General features: G+C 34.5%; 1 protein-coding gene across 1 annotated transcript; it reads right to left on the bottom strand.

Annotated features, from left to right (window-relative positions):
• Positions 1 to 8,726: 8,726 nt before the first annotated feature.
• On the bottom strand, positions 8,727 to 26,271 carry LOC133183002 (solute carrier organic anion transporter family member 4A1-like). The gene is made up of 14 exons (XM_061317913.1): positions 26,113 to 26,271; positions 17,943 to 18,035; positions 16,879 to 16,946; positions 16,245 to 16,561; positions 13,518 to 13,730; positions 12,593 to 12,689; positions 12,052 to 12,173; positions 11,819 to 11,934; positions 11,588 to 11,726; positions 11,270 to 11,465; positions 10,530 to 10,674; positions 10,276 to 10,436; positions 9,572 to 9,636; positions 8,727 to 9,376 (listed from the first exon to the last, which is right to left on the bottom strand). Exons 2-14 carry the CDS (start codon positions 18,030 to 18,032, stop codon positions 9,132 to 9,134), a joined length of 1,974 nt encoding a protein of 657 aa, XP_061173897.1. The 5' UTR covers positions 18,033 to 18,035; positions 26,113 to 26,271; the 3' UTR covers positions 8,727 to 9,131.

The raw sequence follows: 26,271 nt of genomic DNA, 5'->3' as shown, positions 1-26,271 counted from the left end.
TATATGTCTTTAATTTTATGTTTATTGCTGCATGTCAATTAATGTTAGTAATTAAAATCGTAACCTAACGGTTCATACACTTCACACGTAATGCAAGTGTGTCCGTACAACCGTTAACATCTTATTGGTATTCATATTACAACCCAAAATGCATAAAAAAAATATTAGCTGATACAATAAATGGTTTACACTACATTCAACTACTATATTAGAATTTCAGTTGAAGACTTGGTGTTCAGCTTATTTTTATTGGAAGACCGCTGTATCCAATGAATTTTAAATATTGGAACATATTTTTTTATGATACGTAAGTTTCTTTTATTGGATAATAAAAATGCCAATCCAAATCTTCACATGCATACAAGGTAAGCATAATGTTAAAGTTTGGATGCTATTAAATTTTGCAAATTTAATTGAATTTGATTCGATTCAAGTGCAGAGGAAATTATCGGGAAATGTGAGGAATAGGGGAGGCGTTTACAAATTCTATTTTTGTAAATGTATGTAAGCTAATTTATGATTAGATGTCAGCAATTTAGATATTAAATGAGAGTCAATCTGCAGATGCTTTCTGCAAGGTTATAGCATTATGTTTCATATATTGAAACTATGGACCCTTCCCCAAAAGATGGATTTGCGATATGAATGATATTAACTATCCCCAATTATCCCAATTACATCTGTACAGTCTAAGTAGTTATAGTTTGATTAGAGAAATCCATGATTAGGGAACAATCAACTCTGCTTGAACATCAAAATATGTCAATTTTTCATCGTCCTAATTTTAATACAAGAATGTTTTCTGGATCATCTGTTAGTCCTCAAAATATCCCGGAGCTTGATTTTTACCTTTCTTTGTGTTGCATGAATGAAAAAAAAACAACTTCAGTATAATCTTTTCCTACTTTTTTTGTGAAATAGTTAATTAAAAAAAACTTTTTACATTAAAATAAAAATTACTAATCGAGAAGAAATTAACCTAGTGATTTGTTAATATTTGAATATACAAAATGACATTCTTGTATCCGGTAGTCATGAATTATTTTTCTGCATAAATACAGTAATTCTCGTACTGTATCAATGTTATTCATTTACATATCAGAGGTTTAATTTGAATAAAAATTTGGAAGCTTAAAAATTAAACACTTAAGGACAGGTGATAACAACAAAAGTTTGGATGCCTGGATTGGTATATATTTTTTTTACCTATTTTGGTTGTAAATGGTGTGAATAATAAATATCTAAAATAGTAAGAAATTCTAAACTTTCTAAGATGCTCAAAATCTTACCTTTCTGCAACCATTCTATTAATCTATACAAATTTTTATCATTTGAAATTCCATTATTGTGAAAATTTCAATGAAAAATTAAAATCCGTGCGGTTAAACTTATTCATTTTACTCATATAAATATGACTTAGGTTGTTATTTTTAGGATTTTTGATAAAAATCTGTATTTATCATCTTTCCTTAAAAAAAAAACAAACAAACGAACTCCCTTTCTTTGCCAAATTAAATGTCCTATAAATAATGAATGCACAAATGTCTCTAGCAAAGTGAACTTTCATTGATATTAGGACACAGTTTACAAAAGAAAGAAGTATATCTTTATGTTCTTGCCATACAAAATTGGATTAAAATTGAATTAAAAGCGTTCATGTATGATTGGCACGTACAGGACTTTTGTTTTCACTCGAACGGCAAAAAAAAAAAAATGAAATGTCACCTATTGTACAGAGTAGACCTGGGACTGAGGGGCTATTATTCACTTTCAAATGCAACTATTCACTTTAGTGGCCGTTGAGTCTTTCTCAGAAAATATCTAAATTTTTACATTATGACCAATAAGGTCTTTACTAACAAAATATATCAAATATCAAATCTCTTTAAAATATAATGAACAAGATGTGTTTGTGAAACACTGATGCCCCCGTAAGGCAACTTATAGTGAAGGTTAAATTTTCTCAAATGCAAATCAAATAAGTTGGTACCCAAAGTAAGGTCATGTCAAGAGGAAAGTACCTGTGAAATATGAAAGCCGTAGCAGCAACCATTGAATAGATATGGAAAAGGTTAAAAGTAAGTCAAACATCAAGATCAAGGTCAAATGGTCACAATTAATGGTGCCCAAGGAAAGGCCTTCTCACAAGAAATACACATGTAAAATATGAAAGCTCTAGCATCAACCATTCAAAAGTTATGGCTAAGGTTAAAGTTTTTCAAAAGTAGGTCAAATTCCAAGATCAAGGTCAAAGGTTCATAGTTGTTGGTATCCAAAGTAAGGTCTTGTCACAAGGATTACAAATGTGAAGTATGAAAGTCTTAGCTCCAACTATTCAAAAGTTATGACCAATGTTAAAGTTTTCCAAAAGTACGTCAAACTCCAAGGTCAAGGTCAATGGGCTATAATTATTGGTATCCGAAGGAAAGTTTTGTCACAAGAAATACATATGTGAAGTATGAAAGCCTTAGCACCAACTGTTTAAAAGTTATGGCCAAGGTCAAAGTTGGTTTAAGTTTTGCAAAACTGAGTCAAACTCCAAGGTCAAACATAATGGTTTCCAAAGAAAGGTCTTGTCACAAGGTATACACATGTGAAATATGAAAGTCATAGCTCTAACCAACCAAAAGTTATGGGAAATGTTAAAGTTTTTGCGGACAAACAGATAAACAGACAAACAGAAAGACGGACGGACAGGGCAAAAACTATATACCCCCGAATCTTCGATTACGGGGGCATAAAAAAGGATAATGTTGCTATATAGAATTTCAACAAAAAAAATTACAAAACGAACCAAATAATGTTCAACATTTTATTTTCAAGTAGTAACTCAGAGACTGATAACCTTAACAAAAACATGAAATTTACGAGAACAGATTAAGGTTTTTAAGATCCTATAAAAATGGAACTTGGCTCCTCCGGAATATTGCTAATTGTTTCATTCATAAATGTAGAACTTTGTAAAGATACCAACAAAACGGGTATTTCAGTGAGCTTATTAGATTTTTTTTAATTATGCATGTTAAAAATTTTCGACTGTGAAAGAGTTTTTGTGGAACCCTATCCCCGGAAAAAATAATTCCTGGATCCATGCCTGCCGACTGATAGTACACACCTCTCCGTTATACTATGAATGCTCACGTCTTGTCCATCCAGTATGCGTTTGGTTTCTTTACAAGGCTAAGTCGAAACGAAAGGGAATGTTATGAGTATTTCCATTTAAAGCCAATTTAGGGATTTTCAATCGTTATCGGACATATTACCCTGTAAGAAACATTCATCAGGTAAGATTGATTTAATTCAGTAAAGATGTTTCTCTGAATGCTGGAAATGTGATTAAAGATAATTTATCTGATCATGTGTTGCACCTTTCTTAATTTTTCAAACATATATATGTTCATGTAAATTAAAGACATCAGCTCTCGATCAGTCTACTCCATAGTTTCTGACTAATCGTCTACATGCAAAAAGGATCCATTCAATGCTTCATCATGTATAATACTTTTCCTAATTAAACAGCATGAACCACATCCCCCGTCTGTCAGAAGTCCTGTACGTGGGTCTCTGTCGTAAGATAGGGACACCGACAGAAGTAGCCATCAGAAGGGACGTGATGGACATGACGGAGATGATACAGAAACCCCCGCACACTGAACCGAGTCGAATGTGGAGCGGTAGTTATAGGGAGGGGTTCAGAATGGACTCTTCCGATCGAGATATCATGTACTAGAGTATAAATAATAAAGTGATAAGCGAAATGTCTCAGTTAAACGTCTACGATGCATCAAAACATACAATTTTCTTGATAGAAGACAATGATAATCCACCTGGATTTGTAAGATTGCAAATTTGAACACCACCAAGGCACGATATCATCACATTAGCACGTGTCTCCTTTAATGACACAGATTATCTTTCGAGTTTGGTATGGAGAGAAAAATGGTTGCAAGTGAATAAAGGCATCAAAGCATTTTAAAATGTAGACGGTCATGGTCCATGTTCATCCGGCTATTTTAGAGATATTGAATTTGATTTGTTCTTTGTTTGACTAGTATAGATTGGCCAAAAAGAGCAAGTTATTGGATTGAGCGTTCACTAAATTACACCTGGCCTCCAGTATACGTTCTTGAAGAAATTCTGAAGAATTGCTATCACTGTGTTCCTATCGGAAGTAATATTCCATCTTCTCATTATGAATTAGAGTGGAGATTATCGTTTTCTCGGGCAGAACAAAAATTAGTGAACACCATGAATCATGCCCAATTTTTATGTTATGGGCTTCTGAAAATATTTCTGAAGGAAGTTATCAGTCAAAGCATCGTACGACCATTACTGTGTTCATATCACATAAAAACTACTATGTTCTGGGTAATACAGTCGGGATCTATTCAATGGCACCCCAAACATTTACTGCATTGCACATGGAAGTGTTTTAAATATCTTATACATTGTGTTTATCATAGTGCGTTACCTAATTTTTTTATTCCTGAAAATAACATGTTTGCCAATAAAGTAATTGGTGATGAACGTGACCGATTATTCGAACAACTTAATGAGTATTATCAAATGGGGTTGTCTTGTCTTCTACTTAGTCGGACTTTGAGATCATTTTTGGAGCCAGCTCTTAGAATCCCGTCATATGTATAATACCTTCTGTCTATGGACATTTACAGACTGCTGAAGAAATAGATATGCGTGTCGCGGGTGAGATATTGTCTTTCTCGTTTGAAACCAACGAACTAAATACATATTATCTATACTTGAAATTAATAGAATTCTTTTTACAATTTTCATTTTCACCATGTCAAATACTTACCGTACAGTGCTGTACAGCTCAAACTCTTGTTAACATTGCATTCCATAGGGCAAATAATTCTTCCTGTTGCACTCAGAAGGACTTGTATGCTTTAGATAGAACTCTTTGTAACATGCTGAAATTGGCAGGAAACATAGGTTCTGTATCGGATTCACTGTATTTAGCTTTGTATCACTATAGAATGGATAGGTATAATGTTGCAAGACACTTAAATAATATCATTAGAAAAAGGCTTTCACAACCCTATGTCATATATTTTAGCCTCATTGACCGACACATATATGAAGTTGTATACAGTCTGTCTCTCTCTAGACGAATGAAAAAAGCCTGGGCAGGAAATCTGCAATTTGGTTTACGTGTCCCGTTTATTCAGGAATTGATCTTTGAACAACAAATATCCGAGCAGAATGGAGGGGTCATTTTAATTGTGTCACCATTTCTTATAGTTGAAATGTTGTCCGTGTTATCTAACTACAGACTAGGAAACAGATCTCAGTATCTACAGTCACTGAGCGACTTAAAAACGCTGCTCCTATATGACAATGGGAGATATGTTCCTCTTACTCAAAGAGATATATCCTGGCAGATACTGGGAATCTGTCAACAGGTTGTTGGGGACTTGTATGGAGCATTGCAGTCTTTTCAAGAGTCACTTAAACAGAGGCCTTGGAACAAAATACGGAAAGCTACAGAAGCAAGAATAAGATATATTGAATGCCAACTTCACAAAAACATGCCTTAACGAGATAATTTATACAACTCTTTTTCATAAAGACAATCTAATTTATTAAAACTATTGAAATCAAACTAAATTTTAGCACATTAACTCTGTAACTTTAAGACTTTATCATTTTTATGAATAATTCAATAAAAAACAGAGAAATACAATGAATATTCATGTTGATAGCTGTTCTCATTCTACCCCTCTAAATGCTTTTTGAAAGTATGAGGGGTTAACAATTACAACTTGTAGATATTGATACAAATATATTATATACGTTGTTTGTTTAAATCCTAGATATGTTTATTTCTTTTAAAGTTATGGGTATGTTGGGAAGGGAGGGGGGTACAGATAAGATCGTTTATGTAATTGTATGTTCATAACTTTATTATATTGGATACTTTGAAATTGATTTTAAATATCCATTTATTTATTTTTAATTAATATGCACAGTCATAGCAATTGTGATTCAAACTAGTAAAACAAAAAAAAAATTGTGTGAATTTGATTGCTGCGAATACCACAAATATTTGCGCATCTTGTAAAGTTTGCGACACATTAAAATTCTAAATGGCGGAGAACCTTGCTTTAAATATGTGTAAAGGTCAACAGGGAATGCTTTGAGGGATGAAAAATATTTTTGAAAACTGCTTCCTATGTTTTTCTTCTTTTTAGACAAATTTTTGCATTACGAATTGAGCGACCATCGTATTGTCAATTAAAAAAAAACTAGAAATATGTTAGGACATGAATGCCCCGCCGAGGGTAAATTAGTAATACAACATGAAAATTTGTATTAGTGTATGAAATTTGATGAGAATACCTTGAATAGTTTCTTTAAAATTGAAATTGAAATGTAATAAGTTTGATATAGATGATAAATTCTCACCAAATTATGTACAAGTGCATAAGCTTACATAAATATATCTTAAATGGTTTCTTTAAAATTAAGCAAAATGCAAATTTAAGAAAAGTGAGGTCAAGGTCACAGGAAAGTTCAAGGTCAAAAGTTTTTGATGCCGTTGAATAGTTTTTCACAAATACGTATCAGCATATTAAGTTTGATAAAAATATTTTGAATGGTTTTTCCAAAACTGAGCTAAACACTAATTTAAAATATATGAAGTTAAGATCAAAGGAAAAGTCAAGGTAAAAAAATGTTGATGCAGTTTAAAAGGTTACATCAGTATGTATTAGCATATTAAGTTTGATAAAAATATTATGAATGGTTTGTTTAAAACTGAGTTAAACACAAATTGAGAAAAGTGAAGTCAATGTCAAAGGAAAGGTCAAGGTCAAAAAATATTGATGCAGTTGAAAAGCTTTCATCAGTATGTATCAGCATATGAAGTTTGACACTAATTTAAGAAAAGTGAGGTCAAGGTCAAAGGAAAGGTCAAGGTTAAAAAAAAATGTTGAATAGCTCTCATCAGTATGTATCAGCATATGAAGTTTGATAACACTACATTGAATGGTTTCTTTAAAACTGAGCTAAACACTAATTTAAGAAAAGTGAGGTCAAGGTCAAAGTAAAAAAAAATATTGATGCAGTTGAATAGCTCTCATCAGTATGTATCAGCCTATGAAGTTTGATAAAAATATCTTGAATGAATTCATTAAAACTGAGCTAAACACTAATTTAAGAAAAGTGAGGTCAAGGTCAAAGGAAAGGTCAAGATCAAAAAATGTTGATGCAGTTTAATACCTTACATCAGTATGTATCAATATATGAAGTTTGATAAAAATATCTTGGATAGTTTCTTTGAAACTGAGCTTTGAACAGAGCTAAACGCAAAACGCGACGGGAAGACAGACGGAAGGACTGAGGACGGACATGACAAACACTATATGCCCCGGCCATATTCATGGCGGGGCATAAAAAATACCTGAATGTTGAGTTGAAGGCCACAGCAAGTGTTTTCTTCTTCTCATGTGGAAGATTTTGAATAAATTTTGCTTCATGGGAATATAAAAAAAAGGTCGGCTAATAAAGGAGCACAATTAAAGCCCATCGCATTTCCAACAGATTGTCAGACTGTTGGAAGACCTGGTCTCCAGAGACTACATAAATGTTGTTTATGAGGAAATCCAGCATTCTTTTCATATCAATCTCAAAATACTTATGTGTGGAATCATCTATTCTGATTTTGTCATATTTTTGCCCAAAAGCACTTGGAGCACATTTCTACGAACATGTGTATTCTGCAGTGGCAAGCTTTTATTGCATCATCGATTCTTCCATAACCCCTTGATAAAATTAATTCATTACAACATATAATTGCAGTTACCAGCATCAAAAGAGCCTTGTAAAGATTTTCTAAGTAATTTGAATCACTTTATAATTTTCCCAAATACTGTTTATTTTTGGTTGTCAGTATCATCTATATTATATAATATGTAATCTAAGCATTTTTTTTTTTGGTGAAATCTGTTTTATCGGTATTTCCGTCCATTATTTCATCATTCTTCTATTCGTAATGTTATGACAAAAATGTAGCGCATTCAGGTTTAACATCTGAATGGATGGATGCAAATACATAACTTTTACAAATAAAACTAAGATTAAATAAATTGAACAAGAGGTCCAATGGCCTTAACGGTCACCTGAATATAATATTAACCTGAGAAGGATTCGTTTGTTTGTTTGTTTGTATGTTGTTTAACGTCCCTCTCGAGAATTTTTCACTCATATGGAGACGCCACCACTTGCCGGTGGAGAGCTGCAATTTTGTCCTTTACTCGGCACTTACGGCCATTGAGCAGTGAGGGGTCTTTTTCGTGCCAGCACCTACTGCGACACGGGATCTCGGTTTACACGGTCTCATCCGAAGGACGGGTCTCCACGTCCAACAGTGGGATTCGAACCCGCGACGTAAGGATTAACTCCTTACTTCGCGACTCTAGAGCAGACGCTCTAACCACTGCGCCACGCGGGCGACGAGAAGGATTCGTAGAAAGGTAAATAATTATATGATAATACAAAATAAAGTGGAAAAAAGGGAAAAAAAGATAAAATCATGAAAAATTGTACGTAAAAAGTTATTTATTTCAAGACTTAAGTATTATTGTGAAAAAACATTCAAAAAATGCAATACACGCATTTATATTTGTGTAAATAATATACATAATTGTGGTGTAAAAGTTCTGGAAATTATGTAAATCACACTGGGTTAATGCATATTGTAAAGTAAGTGTATATACATTTAAAACTGCTATACATAATAAAACTGACTAAATCTTTGTAACACTAAAAAATAACTGGAATAGTATCAAACGTAAAAAGTGCCATAAAATCTTTGATTCATTGAATGAAGCATAATTATGAAATCTATGAATTAAATGGTAAAACAAAAATAACACGAAGATAGAGTATAAATTTTTACAAAATATTAATAACATTTACAATCTCCTTTGCATGTACTGTGAATTAAAACTTCAATGGTGGATAAATTGACCAGATACCTCTTTAGGAGTTTAAAAGTAAAACAGAATGAAGCACTAAAAAACACAAAAGAGGCATTTGGCGGAGTATACGATCAAACAGTTATAAACATGGTAGTAAACAGTATACAAAAACATAATGTGCAATGCCATCTATGACGCTTCAGGTTTTAGATCAAAAGAATTAGAAGAGTTTCTACAAACAACACATACTGAAGCAATAAAGAAAAGGACAGATGCAACCAAGGACACAAGCACCCACCACAGCATGACTCCCACCGCCATCTTGTCGTGACTGTACAGGAGACAAGAGCCTGAGGAGCCACAGGAACCACCAGACCATAACAAACAGGACTGGTCCAGGACCCAACCAACCAAAACAGGGCCCGGAATCATACCTTGTCAATAGAGTAGGAAAACATTATTAAGTCAAGAAATAAACAGCTGCATGAAAATATTCTAATCAATTTCTTTTTTCAGGTATGAAGAAATTCAAAGTGGACCAAATGGTATTCTATGCAGTCACAGACTAATCAAATAACATGAAAAAAGTACCTTATGAAGACGTAGTATAGTATATTTTCATCACTTACCTAATAGTCTCACAAATACCCACTGTATACCGAGAGCAAATGGCTTATCTTGATCGTCAACACACCTACAATCAAACCAAAAAGAGTATTAATAGTGCATTTTTTTTAAACACATGCATATAATCTTACTATCCCTTTAAAAAATCATGTTTTTTCTAGCCAGTTGACTCAAATTGAGACGTACTAAATTAAGACATACTAGCATAGAATTCACAAGATGTTCACAGGACAGAAATGTCATCTGGCTTAACTTGCCCTTCTTGATTCCTGTGATCCGCATAAATACATAACTATACACAGTCATTTAATGTTCATGTATTTGTGTTTCAGGTTAAGAGTACATGTATCATCAAACGTTTCTGGTTTAACCCGAGCAAGAAAATTGACAATTCAGTGATCAATTACCAGATGTGAAAGAAATGTGTAATATTTGGTACAAGTTTTTGCGGATCAAGGCTGCATTCTATTACATTCCCACCCGAAAGTGCACCACCTTATAGTTCAACAATACTTTAAGATGAACCTAAGTAGAAAATGTATCATATGCCACCTATATATGACTAAACAAAGTTGGTTTGCTTTTTGGGAGAAGAGGTCGAACATGTGGAATGTAATCAATATTATCGAGAAGCTGAAAAGGGGAGAAAACGCTGAGATCCACGATGTTTGGATCACTTGTCATTAATCATAAGACTATTTTTTACCGCATTGTCGCCATTGACGTTGGTGTAACCGCTGTGAGAACAGATACCATGGCTATAAACATACAAGGAGCTAGAACAGAAAGCTGGGTACAGTTGTCCTCACATCGTCCAGACCTGGCTGTCGCCGCGCCCTCTATACAGCTACAGTTGCTATAAGTCGTCTATATGTCGAACAAAAAGTAGAATAATTGAATTTTTAGAATTACCATAACTACGAAGCTAAAAGGGATTTCTTAAAAGTCAAAAAGACTTACCATAGGACCCATTCCTAAACTTGACTTGCATCCAGCATGGCAAGGAGAATAATAAACTCTTTGATCCGCTCCACAAACTGTTGAAAAACCCTGATTTTCACAATCGCAGTTTGCGTGGCAAGCATCTGCATAACCATCAATTGTACTGGACAAATAGAAAAACTTTGAAAAATGAAAGTGGAAAGAATTCAGAAAAAGGAAAAAGATTGAATAACAATTATTTTTTACCAATTGCGTACTAGTATTCACAATAAAAAAAAAAGATATTAAAAATACATCTTGTTTGTTTGATTAGCTTTTTTGTTTGGTTGGTTGGTTTTTGTTTGTTTGTTTGTTTTTGCATTCTTGAGGTATTGTTATGAATGTTGCAATCATATTCATTTTTACATAATGCAATGGACAATCGCATGTAAGTTTTAAAATGGACTACAATTTTGTCCTAGTTCTATTAACAGAAGAAACGTCAGAACAGAGGAAGGTTCATCGCGATTTTGTATCTATCCTACTAAGAAGGACCACAAAACCCTTGGCTTTCACTGATTAGGAAGTCTAGTAATCAAAGTATTTTTACTTTAAATTTTACTTGATCCTTCTTATGTACTTTCGATAATTAATTAGGTACAAACTGTTATTAATCACAGAGTTTGTAAAGAAATCATTTTGTAATAAAGCTGAAAACCACCAAACCAGACAATTCCCCTCTTTCAAAATGTCAGTATGGCTCTGTGTTGAAAATTTACCTGCGTCCTGGGTAAGACACTTCTAGTCCTACCATTTGAACTTCCGGGCAGCCAGCTAAGAAGGCTATTCCGAAAATACCGCCTAAGAAGGCTGATAAAGCACAGAGTCTGGTCATTCCTAGCGTCTCCAACTTAAAGAGCTTTACCAGAAGACCACCAAGAAACATTCCAAATGACCCAGTCAATATCAGACCTCCTGAAATTTTGGTCATATCATTTAAAATTCTAGTCACGTATTAAAGTTATACATGTAGATGAAAAAAACGGACAGACAAACAGAGACCAATCGAGAGAGAGAAAGAGAGAGAGAGAGATAACCTATTAGATATCCTGAGGTATCAAAGTCCAGATTGTACTGCTCTGTGAGGAATTTAAATGAGAATGCTCCTACTCCTGCAATAATGAGAGTCTGCGCACTCCCAGCCAAATTCAACAACATGAAGACAGGATTTTTTAGCTGTTCAAAGAAAGAAAATAATGAATACTAAATCAACATAACCTCAATGTGGTACTATTTTTAAACCACCAGGACAATAAGTTTATACCTACCAATATCAGGAAAGTCTTGAAGAATAGTTTGAAAACTTTTACTGCCAGTTGACACAGTGTCAGTCTGTCATCATCCGAGTTTTTCGGCTTGTTGTCATCTTTGTATTTTCTACTTCCTATGAAAAGAACAATGGAAAGTCACTGACTATAAGAGTGTCAACTCACCATTAACAGTAGAAAAATCTACTAATGAAATAATATAGCCACATCTTATTCAAGTAAAAGAATGATACCTGGCATTGATTTGGGGTAAAGTGAAATAGGAATGGCGATCAAAACGAATAAGATGGCGGTAAAAATAAATCCAAACCACCATGCTCCGACCCACCGAGGATCTTTGGCATCAAAATCTACACTGTAGACAAAAAAAAAGCAACTTGCAATTAACTTCTTTTAAACTTTGTAGAAACGGGAAGAAATTACATACACAATCTTTTATAAAACAATGAATTAAGTTGTAGAAAATCTTGAAATGTTTTACGTTTTGTACACTAGGAGGTGTGAAAATGGTGCTATTTCAAACTCCCAGTGTCAAATGTAGAAAAGATGTATGTTGATAAAGTCTACTGGCAAACTTGAATCAAAATGTAAAATTTATGCATTCGATTTTGCGTTAACAAAACAGTCTGTTAAGTCTACTTGTTCTTAAGACCTCTTATACCATTAATAATTATATGCTTTTGTTTAGCAGATATTTTTTTTCTAAACTGATGTCAACATGGAATATTCCAGAGAAAACGCAGATATTATTTAACTTCCTGAGACAATGCTTACTCAACTCTGTCAAAGTCGACGTAAATATTTTGCAGGATCTGGCCTCCAACGAAGAAGCCGGCAGCAACACCAATGGCTGCAGCGGCGTACGTCAGTCCTGAAAGAATTAAGAATAGTTAGATTTTGGTATTAAAGAGGAATAAAAAGTTTAAAAGAAAGATTGCATTTGTCAAGAACTTACTTCATATTACTATAACAAGTGCCACTCAAAAGACTGCTATTTTCAATTGAGTATTGTTTTGATTTGTACCAGTATCGCCAAGTTAATTTTATTATACATGAACTAATATCCCGTAGTGTATATTATACCGGCGTGTAAGTGAAGCATCTTGTTGGGAAATTTATTTCTTTATCAAATTTAACCCCCTCTTCCCATTTTCTAAAGACATAACAAAATAAGAAATTATAACGAAATTCATACTATTGAAGAAGCGTGTATGTTTAAAGTGTTTTCTGTAAATCTGTTAAGGCCACATTACTTTTATAAAATAATAAGTGCTGCTCAAAATCATTTGCTTAAAACAGAAATATTTTATACGTCCTTAAAAATGTAAATTGAGACTAGATTAAAGAACATTTTCAAACAATTTGGAGCCCCTAGTCTGGTATGCCACATTCAAAATTAAATCTAAAAAATCAAGGTACATTTTTAATATATTTTAAAAGTTTTAGATTTAAATAATTTTAAAACGATTAGAAAATTAAAGTTGTTTACAGATAAACAGCTTTTTGTTAAATATTTAAAGTACCTGATCAAAGGAGAAAATTATCAAAGAAAAAAAAATAAAAAATTAACATTAGCGTGTTTAAATTTTTTCTTAAATAAAATGCTGACTTTAAAAACGCAGTGTTCAATATTTCACACTTAAATCTCATTTCATGCACATAGGTCTTACTAAAGATTGATCAATTTAACATTGTATACCTATGTAGACGGCTGCTAGAGAGGGGTCTTCATTCTCCTCTATGTAGACCAGTCCGAGGGTAAACATCGGAGAAAATCCCACCCCGTGTATCATTTGGGCAATTACCAGGGCCGGTATAAACCTGTCTCCCGGGGAATCACAGTCCCCGGCAGGGCCCGCTGAAGCGCCTCTTGTACCATTGCAGACACTAGTTGTTTTTGGGCCCGAGGCACCTAATGAGTAAAAAGAAGGAAACATATATACAGAATGTGAAGTATAGCAGGACTAAGTCTCTATCAACTCCAGCATATAAATTTATTTTCAACATCGACATACATTGTAATTATGATTTATGATCAACGCCAACATTTGAATTTACCCATAATGTACATTTTATGAATACTTTCCCCCAGTATAGATTAGTACATCACTTATTTTGAATGGTCTTGGATTAGAACGTAGAAAGTGTGTGCTAAATACAAGATAGAAACAAACTGCTGTTTTTAGAGAGACTTAAACGATTTAAAATGTTTATCAACATTTAGAGATATACTGCAAGCGGTTAAATATTTTCCCCTTTTAGTTGTCATTGGCCTGTCTGTTTCGTCTATGTGTTTGTGTATCTGTGCTTGCCACCACTCGCTTTCAGTCCTCAACACTGGCTGGCAAAAATGTGAAATGAAGAGCTAAATGTTAGTCTTCATTTGCCAGTATATAGCCTCTCTGAAATAAGTAATATGCGATGCCTCCAAGTAGAAGTAGACGGCAACAGGCTGACTTCGCAAGGGCGCACTGGGAGGCTCATCAACTCATCTAGGAGAGGAAAATTTGATCATAAACCTGGTTTGGTAAATACTGACATGTTACCCCTCCAGACATGAAAATGGGAACTGGATTCTAGGCCTTTAAAAACATAAAATTACGGAAACCGTTACAACAATTAACACTACTGTAGGAAAGGCTAGTGCTACATGCCAGATTCATGACGAGGATTATCTTCATTGGGAACTGAGTATGACGGCATTTAGAAACAGGCGAAAGGGCTCTGAAGGGTGTGAAAGGAACGCGTTTACCATCTATTACAACAACCAAAGTAAGGCTGAAGCTATACTTATATACTAGGTTGAAGAAGACGAAATCAAGAGTAAATGGCAGGAAGATATATGATATCAGCACGCTGAACGACCAAGAGAATGCACTGGATCCCTACTTGAAATTAGTAACAGATTCCAACAACTGTCAGAAAAGGAAATTACAGTAAGTTGACAGAAAATGGACCCATGTGAAAGAAATGCTTAACGAAACAGCAGAAAAAAATTAGGAGGGACTCCGAGGGAGAAAAAGTAACATAAAGACTGAATCACCTCAGAAACATACAAAACCAAAGATGAAATAAGAAAATTGAAAGAAGAAATAGGAGTAACAAATTGAGAGAGAATAAGAAAGAGGAGTACAGTGCAAAGGACAAAGAAGTAAAGAGAAGAGCTAGAGCTGATAAATGGAGAAACCTAAAAGAGAGAGCGTACAAGGCATAAAATGCAGGAAACGCAACACATCTGAGCAAAGTGTTTCATAAACAGCTCTGTGGAAAGAAAAGAAGCAAAAAATGTGGCATGCGATCGCTTTGAAGGAGTTTTTTTACGACCCAACAGAATTTCATGAAGATTGTAACATTCAAGGAAATACATGTACAGAAATACTGAGTAGATACATCGCCAACAAGAGAAGTCCGGCTTCTGACAAATAAGCTAATGACACATGGTATCAGCAATCTCGTCAAAAGTCAACATTTTGCAAATTTTTTTGTTCATTACAATGACCTTTGTTGAAATACAACCTGTCTTGTTAACTGGCGTTTTTAAACAAGTTGATTGGCCATTATTTTCATTATGAATTGTCTATGGATTACTCCATTCAAGGCATTGACCCGCTCGACAAGACTCCACAATAACACGTTGTTCCACTTCTGATATTTTCAGGGTCGTGTTTGATCTACTATCAATATGTATTCTTGTATTGGTCTTTTGAACATGATTACTCTTCGTTATCCTCTCATTTTCTTAAATGTTGGCCAACAATTACGGTTATGAGTTAGTTGTTTAGTAGATTCTGATTGTTTAAGAAAAACCTTTTAACAAAAATTAATAACCAGTCGGGTTAACTTATTCAGTAATCCTAAGATAGTGTCACCTGGCTTCTATAAATACCCTCATCTTATCTGTTGATCTTCATGAGGAGGTGAATTTCATCAAATGCAGAGGAAGTAGATTTTCAACCAACACAAGCATTAATATTTTAAAAAATTAAATTTTGCGTTGAAAATCAAAATAATTTAAGCCCATACCTCTGGATTAAAAATATTCCGGTATCGATATTTTTAAAGTAGGTCAATGTAGAACTAGAGGCCAACAACTCTTGTACTTTTAGAAAATATATCAAATCCATAGTAAATCAAGATGGACAGTCAAACGGCCAGTCAAAAATGATCAAATTGATTAATTGTATATTGTTTTACGTCCCGTTCTGATCCAATTGATCACTGTGGCCTCGTCCGACTCACGATGTTCTTATATCTCCTGCATTCGTCTATAATCAACTAGTTTTTTTCTGGACTTAATACAAGCGACATCTGTTGATGTGGTAGCCAGAAGCATTATCAAGAGATTTAAATTTTTAGTGCAAACAACTCTACATCAAGCAATTTGGCAATATGAATTACTAAAACATTGAAACCGAATTTCACTCACCTCCAAATTTATATTCTTGCACCAGATGTGGCACAATGAAGAGAAAAGAACCTATGGCCATTATCACAGACCCACAGGCAACAAAACGGGGTTTATGCAGTCTGGCACCGATAAAACTGACGAATAAAACCACCGCTAAGGCACCAAAATCTTGCGAGCTGGCAACAACTGATGATTTGGTGGAGGAAATACTAAAGTGTTTCTCAATGGCGGGTAGACCTGCATTAGCAATACCATTCACAGCAAACCCCTCCAGGAAACATAAGATGAAGACCCACAGAACGAATAGGACCATCTTGTTAAGAAACTGCAAACATCTGCGAAGATAAGAAGATAACGTTTATCTCGTCCTTACATGGAAGTTCCTTTTTATATATATTTATTATATGCATAATTTTGTTTTCAATGACAATGTGTCTAGGGGATTGGACGTAATCTCTAATAACTTCCATAATTTTTGAAAACTGGAGAAAACTTAAAAGGAAGTTTAATCAATAGAGCTCCTTTTTTAAATTTTACTTTACAAAATGAATAATTTTGATGACATCTTACCTTAACCAAAGGAGCATCTTTTCATCAGTATCATGGAATAGAATTGGCACCTTTAATATAATTCAAATACGTATATACTTACTTTGGTTTGCAGGATCCCCATCCGATTCTTGTGTCCACTGCGTCAGTCGTGTCTTCTTTTGTTGGAAGCTAAAACATAACTTGAAGACTAAAACATACATATTAAATGTTATTTTTAATACTTTTTTTTAAATCAAGAGAATGAGAGGAAAATGGGGAAAAAATGTTAATTACCCTCCAAAATTTAGGTTTCCTACACTGAACACATCCAAAATCGACAGACATGCTGTGTATGTCACCAAGATCAGATTATAGAATGAACAATTGTATCATAAACCTTACACCCCTTGAGTGATTTGTCAAATCAGTAATCAAGAGATGAGCTACCTTTGACAAAACAATTGACATCTAAGTAATAATTACGGATTGTTCTGCGAAAGGGTGATAAGTTTGCCATCACTACCCTATGGGCAGCCTAATTATTAGGTCGATACATGTATGTGTTGTGTAAATTCAATTAAAGGAAAAGTTTTTAAATGTTCGAAAAAGTAAAATAGAGAGGTGTAAATACGATCATTCAAACTCATCGCAGTTTAATGTCTAATTTACAGTGTTTGAAATGAATGGTGGCATAGTGGTAAGTGTTAATAGTATTTTCTGGCATCGTGAAATTAAAAGTAAAACTGGTAAAGTTTATTTTTTTATTTATGTAAACACAAGTAACACATGTAAGTGAATGACATTTTCCTCTCGGCAATTAAATTTGTAACACACTTCAGGGCATGTAATCAATCGCTAGATAATCTACCGTTAATACGACAATGAAACAGTTTATACGGGATTTTTTAAAAAAATCCTTGAAGCTTTTGATTCCTAACAGTTTCTATATATAATTCAGTGAATTCATCTTCCAACTACTATCACGCTTAGTTATGTTATCAAATATAAAAATTTACAGCAAAATTCGTGTTAAAATTAATTCCTATTAAATTTTGGTCAATAACATGAATCCAGAAAATTTTCCCTCATTAAGTTAAAATTAATAAGTAACGGAAAATCATTAAAAGAAAATACTTCATGAAAATAGCTGATTAATTTTGTAAGTGTAATTTACAAGCTTTTCACCTTTCCATTTTTGTCCACCACTGACACTTGCCCCACTTCAACGCCTTCAAACGCCGGGTTCACAACACCTTGGGAACCGCCTTTCTCCATCTTCTGTAAAGAGGGAGAAATGCAACTGCCATAATATTAGTTTGAATAATATACTACATTTCTTTAATTCCAAAGAACAAACCATCCAAATTGTTTTATGATTTTAGTATATACATGTATATATATTTTTAAATTTTCATATCTTTCTGTCTAAAATTGATAAGCCCTATTTTAAGATTAGTCGCTAAACGCTGAGTCCCTATTTGTACCAACCAGCCAAGCTGATGTGGGTACTAGTATCCCTAATACTGGAGGGGATACGAGGCACGGTGGGTGTGGGCAAGAAAATGAGTGACCGACGATATTTTAAAACACATCCTAGTTTTCCCAACACTATAGGCAATTTGTAACAGTCTTGGCAAGTCAAACTTGATGGAGATCTTTGACCTTTTGCAAGAAGTAGGGGATGAACCACTCATGGTAAAAACGCCGCACACACATATAAAAACCCAATAAAATGAGAGACAGACCGAGAAAAATTGTTAAAAGATTAAGATGGGAACTAAAAATGATTCTGAAAGAAAGGTGGGGAAAAAGCATCAAGAGTGACATCGAAAAAACCGATGAAATCAACAGACAACACATTAAAAAGTCAAGACATAAAATGACGTCCATTTGAAAAATGGGTAGTTTTAAGTCATTTTCGGTCAAACTACCATAAATTTGAAAATCAGTAAGCATGGGCCATTAACAGCAAAACTACTATAGGCAGAGGGTGAATTTGCCATGCATGTAAAAACTCAGAACTACTCGTAAAACACAACACCCTCATCTATAGAAACTACCCCATCCATAACGAGGTTAATAGAAATTCCAGAGATAACATAAAAACTAGGGGAAGATTTACACTATCCCCTGACAGAGGCAAAGTTGAGAAGTAAGGTATTTGTCGGAAAAGGTGAAGGACAGATCAAACGGGATCCAGGAGAGAGGAAAGCACAATCAAGTTAATATCTACACAACAGTAATACAAATACAAAGAGTAAATCCTAATCAAAATGGAACATTAGAAATGTTGACTTTAAACGAGATAGTTGAAACCCCTATAACATCAACTTATTATTTAGTAACCTGCCCCGGTTTTAAAAAATTGATCGTACTCAGAACATGCTCTTCGTATCAGTTGGGAGACCCCATATGCAGGTGACTGTGGAATAATGTTACATAAATATAGAAAGTTGACGATGGAAAAGCTGAAGTCATCCCGTTTGTCATACCGTTTAGTTGTTACTGTAGATTCCTAAATATACGCGAGAAATAAATTTTCGCGTAATTACGCGAGAAGCACCACTCGCGAAATAAAAGAACTCGCTTTTATTTTTATGGTGCTGAAATCAAAGTAAAATCTCGCGATCAACCGTCCACTAGCGAATTATTGTTCTCGCGATTTTACGTAAAAGAGCCATTTCGCGAAAATAAGTACTCGCTAAAAATAAGGAATCTACAGTACTTGGCCATTAAAGTCTACAGTCAGTAAAATATCCAATTTGGCAGAGTCGCAGAGTTAGTAAAATGTGAGGACATGAACAGTACTCAACAATGAAATGAAACAGTTTAAATTGAAAATGGAGAAAATTTGGACCTCTGAAAACACTAGAGGTGGGATCAGGTGCTTGGAGACATAATCATCCCCTGTCGACCGGTCAATCACCGTGAGCCCCCTTTCTTCATCGAACAAACAGGGTAATCAGTAAGCAAATCAGTATGAAAGTAATGACCTTACAATTGTAAAAATAAATATGACAGTCAACATTCGACCTAACGAGAGATTGCAATTACAAACAAGATTATAATACCGATTCATAGAATTGGCGAAATGTAAACGAGTTTGTTCGTAGCCTTATAACATCAACTTATTTGTCAGTTATCTGACTCGGTTCAGAGAATGTTCATAAGAGTTGCCAATAGAAAAGTTGAAATCATCACGGTTATCATAAATGTTGTTGTTAGTTTGCCACCAATGTCTATTTAAATAAGAAATACATAACAAATCCGTCAGACTTTTATGGTGTCTTTTATTTCAAGTTCAGTGGGATATATCGAATCAACGTACATGTATGAATGAAAGTAAATATTTTTAATTGATAAAACTTCAGTCGATGTATCTAAATGTATGTCGAATTGAAGACCACAGAAAGAGACTTCTTCTTTTCTTGTGTAAGTTTTTTAATAAATTCTGCTTCATAAGAGTACAAAACCAGGTCCGCTAATAAACGGGCATAATCAGTACACATGGGAAATCTAACACTGTTTGAAGACCTGGTCTCCAAAGACTACATAGATATTGTCAATGAGGAATTCAAGCGTCTTTTTATTTCATTTTCATAGTGAAGGCACCTAAATTGTGGTTAACCCCCCCTTTGATATTAGACAAGAGGCCTTAATGGTCACCTGAGTATAATACAACAATTTAGAAGTTAAATACACTGATAGATGAAGCTTTGTTGCCCTAAAGCAAGAGAAGTAGGAAGATCAGGATCAACAAAATAATTAGTCTAGTATTCAGTATCTACTCATAACTTATGTTCTAATCTGTCCCCCACCTAACACTATCACCAAGCAGACTATTAACAAACTCTTAGTGCTTCTGTACTATTTTCAAACCCATATTAAGACCTCTAGCATTGACCTCTCTTATGTTCTTTGAAGAACTTTTAATAAGATAATTTATTTTTGTCTCATTTTTATTTATCTATTACTTACAGGTCTGCCTGATTATTAAAACTAAGAAAGTACTTTTTGAATTATACGATAAACATTCTTGCATAATTATCTTATTCTATTAACCTTTCAAATACATTATTTACAGTGATTAATTATCAAAGGTGAATGGAAAAGGGGAATAACTTCTCTCAGTAGAATACAAATTAATAGAGCCCTGCCCAGGACCAGAATGCTTAGACAAATGGTCCAGATGTTCAAAAATCTGGTAGAAATACGCTTACTTGTATCATTTAAACTTTTACTCAGTTTGCTTCCGATATGCCCAGAAGCAGAGAAGAATTTCACAGGTACAATGCATTTTCACTACAGATTCAACAAAGCCTTACCCTAACACCAGAACCCAAGACCAAAGGTCAAGAAATTTACAAATTTGGAAGAGTTACCCTCATCATCATAACTTCAAAGAATTAACACTTTTCCACTACATTATCAAAAGCCCCCCCCCCTCCTCGTTATGCCAGAACCCCTGACCCTAGGACCACAAGATTTAAAAATTCTGTTCGAAGCTCCCATTTTCATCATAGCTAAGCAATTTATTTATCAGCTCAACACTAAGGAGCAGACATGGTTAATTAATGATTAATTCATAGAATTAATGCATTTTCACTATATAATCAATAGAGCCCCCCTCCTCCCCCCTCCTCAAGAACCCCAAAAACTGAGGCCATATATTTAAAAATTTTGGAAGAGGCATCCTTGCCTATCATAATCATGCACTTAGTTTGTTTAAATAATCTCCAGTAGCAAAGAAGAAGATTTTCATAGAATCAATGCATTTTCACTATATAATCAATAGGGCCCCGCCCTAACACCAGAACCCCTGACCCTGGGGCCATGAAATTCACAATTTTTAAAAAGGCATCCTTATGCATCATAACCATGCACTTAGTTTGTTTAAATAATCTCCAGTAGCAGAGAAGAAGATTTTCAAAGAATCAATGCATTTTCACAATATAATCAATAGAGCCCCACACTTACACCAGAACCCCTGACCCTGGGGCCATGAAATTCACAATTTTTGAAAAGGCATCATTATGCATCATAACCATGCACTTAGTTTGTTTAAATAATACCCAGGAGCAGAGAAGAAGATTTTCAAAGAATTAATGCATTTTCACTATATAATCAATAGAGCCCCGCCCTAACACCAGAACCCCTGACCCAGGGGCCATGGCTTTCACAATTCTGGAAGGGGCCCACCTTCTCATCATAACTATGTACTTAGTTTATCACCTTAATGCCCAGGAGCAGAGAAGAAGATTTTCAAAAAAATAATGCACTTTCACTATATGATCTATATAGCCCCACCCTTGGGCCGGAACCCCTGACCCTGGGGCCATGAAATTCACAATTTTGGAAGAGGCACTCTTGCTCATCATAACTATGTACTTAGTTACTTTATTTGATACCCAGGAGCAGAGGAGAAGATTTTCAAAGAATTAATGCATTTTCACTATATAGTTAATAGAGCCCCGCCCTAACACCAGGAACCCCTGACCCAGGGGCCATGGCTTTCACAATTCTGGAAGAGGCACTCTTGCTCTTCATAACTATGCACTTAGTTACCTTATTTAATACCCAGGAGCAGAGAAGAAGATTTTCAAAAAAATAATGCACTTTCACTATATGATCTATATAGCCCCACCCATGGGCCAGAACCCCTGACCCTGGGGCCATGAAATTCACAATTTTGGAAGAGGCACTTTTGCTCATCATAACTATGTACTTAGTTACTTTAATTGATACCCAGGAGCAGAGGAGAAGATTTTCAAAGAATTAATGCATTTTCACTATATAGTTAATAGAGCCCCGCCCTAACACCAGGAACCCCTGACCCAGGGGCCATGGCTTTCACAATTCTGGAAGAGGCACTCTTGCTCTTCATAACTATGCACTTAGTTACCTTATTTAATACCCAGGAGCAGAGAAGAAGATTTTCAAAAAAATAATGTACTTTCACTATATGATCTATATAGCCCCACCCATGGGCCAGAACCCCTGACCCTGGGGCCATGAAATTCACAATTTTGGAAGAGGCACTTTTGCTCATCATAACTATGTACTTAGTTACTTTAATTGATACCCAGGAGCAGAGGAGAAGATTTTCAAAGAATTAATGCATTTTCACTATATAGTTAATAGAGCCCCGCCCTAACACCAGAACCCCTGACCCAAGGGCCATGAATTTCACAATTCTGGAAGAGGCACTCTTGCTCTTCATAACTATGTACTTAGTTACCTTATTTAATACCCAGGAGCAGAGAAGAAGATTTTCAAAGAATTAATGCATTTTCACTATATAGTCAATAGAGCCCCGCCCTAACACCAGGAACCCCTGACCCAGGGGCCATGAAATTCACAATTTTGGAAGAGGCACTTTTGCTCATCATAACTATGTAAATAGAAATAATGCACTTTCACTATATGATCTATATAGCCCCACCCTGGGGCCAGAACCCCTGACCCTGGGGCCATGAATTTCACAATTTTGGTAGAGGCTCAATGCTTATTACAATGATGCCAACAGTTTGACTGCTTGATTTCCAGGAGTAAAGAAGAAGATTTTTAAAGATTGCATTATTTTTGGTGGTTTTAGCCCCACCCCTCAGGCCCCAGGGGGCAGGGACCATGAAATTCACAATTTTTGTTCCCCTTCACCCATAGATGCTATATGTTAAATTTGGTTGAAATTGGTTAAGCGGTTTCAGAGAAGAAGCTAAAATGTTCAAATGTCAACGCACGAAACACGCCGACGGACGAGAACGGATAGCAATAGGTCACCTGAGTGACTCAGGTGACCTAAAAATACTAATATACATGTTTTATTTCTAAAATTTCGCTCTAAATACGAGCAGACTGTACTTTTTCTTACATTTAGAGAATGGTCATATACGGTATAAGTAAAAAACACAAGGTAAGAAACAAAATTTGTAAACAAACGGGGGGGGGGGGTCCTGCTTCGAGGCTGATTTCCAAGGTACATGTAATACAGTGTTACCTTTCATACTGTCTAATCTCTTTAACCTACCGGTATTTATTATACCGTACATGGCCAATCTCTAAACGTAAGAAAAAGTACAATCTGCTCGCATAAAAAGAAATGTACCATGGTAGATGTGATTGACGGAGAAATATTAATTTCTTTTCTTTTTTCTTTTTTTTTCTTTTTTTTTTTTTTTAGAAATTATAATTTCCTAATATTTTTTGTTTAATTAAGGGGTGTCCACACTTCGGGTTTCCAAGTCCTTGTGAGTGGAATCAGAACGAATTTTCAACAAAGTAAGATTGTAGACGAGTTCCTTTTTTTTTAATTGAAAAAGCAGTTTTCTGTGCACGTGATGTCAAAAGCAGCCAGAATCTCTTTATGTCGCGTTTCGAATCCCACTGCGGTCCTTCGGAAGAAACCATGTGATACAAGGTCCTGTGTGGCAGTTGGTAAAAAGATACCTCGCTGCTCAGTAGCCAAAAGTGCCGAGTTTAGTTCATGTCTAAATTTGCAATCCTTCATCGGAATTTGGTGATGTCCATATATAAGTAAAAATAATTAGAAAGGTGTACATTATAACTCTTCTTTTGTAGGGAAATGTTCACTTTATTATTCAATCGAGCAATCTGAAACTAGGATATTAGTAAATTACGGTCAATAGTTTTGTATATAAAACTGGAAGAAACAATTGTTGCTACATTTCGTCAAATTAATATGCAATCATCTTTCAATCTTTAAATATTGCACATAGAATCAGTATGGGAATCGTAAAGGAGTCGGAAGCTTTTTTTTTTTATCCAAATACATTGTTGATTTTGCCAACATCCTCATATTTAGTGTGTACTGCAGGGTCAAAATAAGACGTTGAAACTCTCATATAAAATTTCTGAATTAGTATCAAGCACAGGCCCTTAGATCGCTTCAAAAAAAAATTAAGGTGTTAAAGTTAAAAAATATTTTTTTTATGCACCTCAATTTTTTAAAGTCGGATTTAAGCGATCCAAAGGCCTGTGGTATCAAGTAAACTCAAATTACCTTTGCCTACTGTTCCGGGTACAAGATAAAACCACAATAAAGAAGAGGGTGATTGGAATTACAAAATTAATATCTTGAAATATGGAATTTCTAACTGAAAGATATGTCAAATAAAAGCATAAAATGCAGATTTAATTAATTCAAATTATGTTAATTGGTTTGAATTAGCTCCTCCATAAGTGAACTATTTGCTGAATATAGCGATTTAGCAAAGTAGTGTGGTGCATCTTTTGTACTAGGACATTAATAATATATTTATATACATGTATAAAGAGAGAGAGAGAGAGAGTTGGTGTCCTCGGGCTACGCTGTCAAAACAAACTCCTATACAGTATAAAGGAATGTTGAAATGCACGAGATGCAGATATGTTAAGAACATTTGCACCTTTTCTAGTTTTGCTTATCGGTCACAGAGAAGTGCTGATTATCTGATAAATAACCATCGTTTTAAATTTTCCAATATTCTAAACCCAGATGGCGTATTTCAAAAAAAAAAAAAAAAAAAAAAAAAAAATCAGTTATATATATGCATCAACAATTATGAAGTTTACAAAGACTGTTTCTTACAACACAAAATGTTTACTTTGTTTAAAGTCAGTACAAACATTTCTTTGAAACTGTTGCTTAAACGCGTTTACGTTCAAATTTGAACGCTTCTGTGTTTTCGCTTTCTGACACTTCACACTTGACCTGTTTCGGTGAAAATACAGCTGACATTAGGTCCTATTGATGGTTATTTAATGTCCACAATTCTTTTTAGTGTCTCAAATACAATTGTAGGGGTTCCTTTAACTACAGTTATGGTCTCCTTTAATGACGAAGTAATATCAATAATCCAAATCCCATTCAATTTTTACCAGTATGGAGATCATTCTCAAAAATAAAGTATCGAAGCCTTGTGAAAAATTAATAATCAAGTCACCTAAATAATGAAAATAAATGGAATACCTATATGTACATGAATTCAGTTTTAAAAACAAAATGCATTTATTACGAGTCATTTTACATTATTCATAGTCACGTCCAGTAAATACGTAGGAATGAACAAGTTACACATTTGCACGGTGCTGCACTCCAAGTACGTTAGGGAGTGGGACATTTGTAATGGTTTAGAAGAGGAAGGTGTACCGAAGAAAAGAAATATTTACTTGGCGTGATTGGACACCACTTAAAAAATGCATAAGTAAAACCGCTAACATAAAATCTTTCAGAAGGAGAGAGAAACCTTTAAATTTTATTTACAACAAGAAGTTTTAGATTATGTAAAGTGTTAATTAAAAACAAGACAAATTCTCGAATGGCTACCAAAAGAGAATTGTAAGAAAAGAGATTTACCTTTGCTGTCTATTCCAGTACAATTTGCCACATTATATGTGGGTGATTCGCTTGAATGCTCCTGACCTCTAACCTCTTCCCTGTCTCTGATGATCTACTTAACTTTCAATAGATTTTCGAAGTGCAGCATTTTTTTAATACACTCTAATGCTGATGGTG

The sequence above is a fragment of the Saccostrea echinata genome, unplaced genomic scaffold (genome assembly GCF_033153115.1).
Source record: "Saccostrea echinata isolate AGI-Se365-2 ecotype Australia unplaced genomic scaffold, CSIRO_AGI_Sech_v1 ptg000009l, whole genome shotgun sequence".
NCBI classification, from domain to species: domain Eukaryota; kingdom Metazoa; phylum Mollusca; class Bivalvia; order Ostreida; family Ostreidae; genus Saccostrea; species Saccostrea echinata.
The sequence above is the reverse complement of the archived record's forward strand: the minus strand, read 5'-3'. Positions and strand labels throughout refer to the sequence as shown.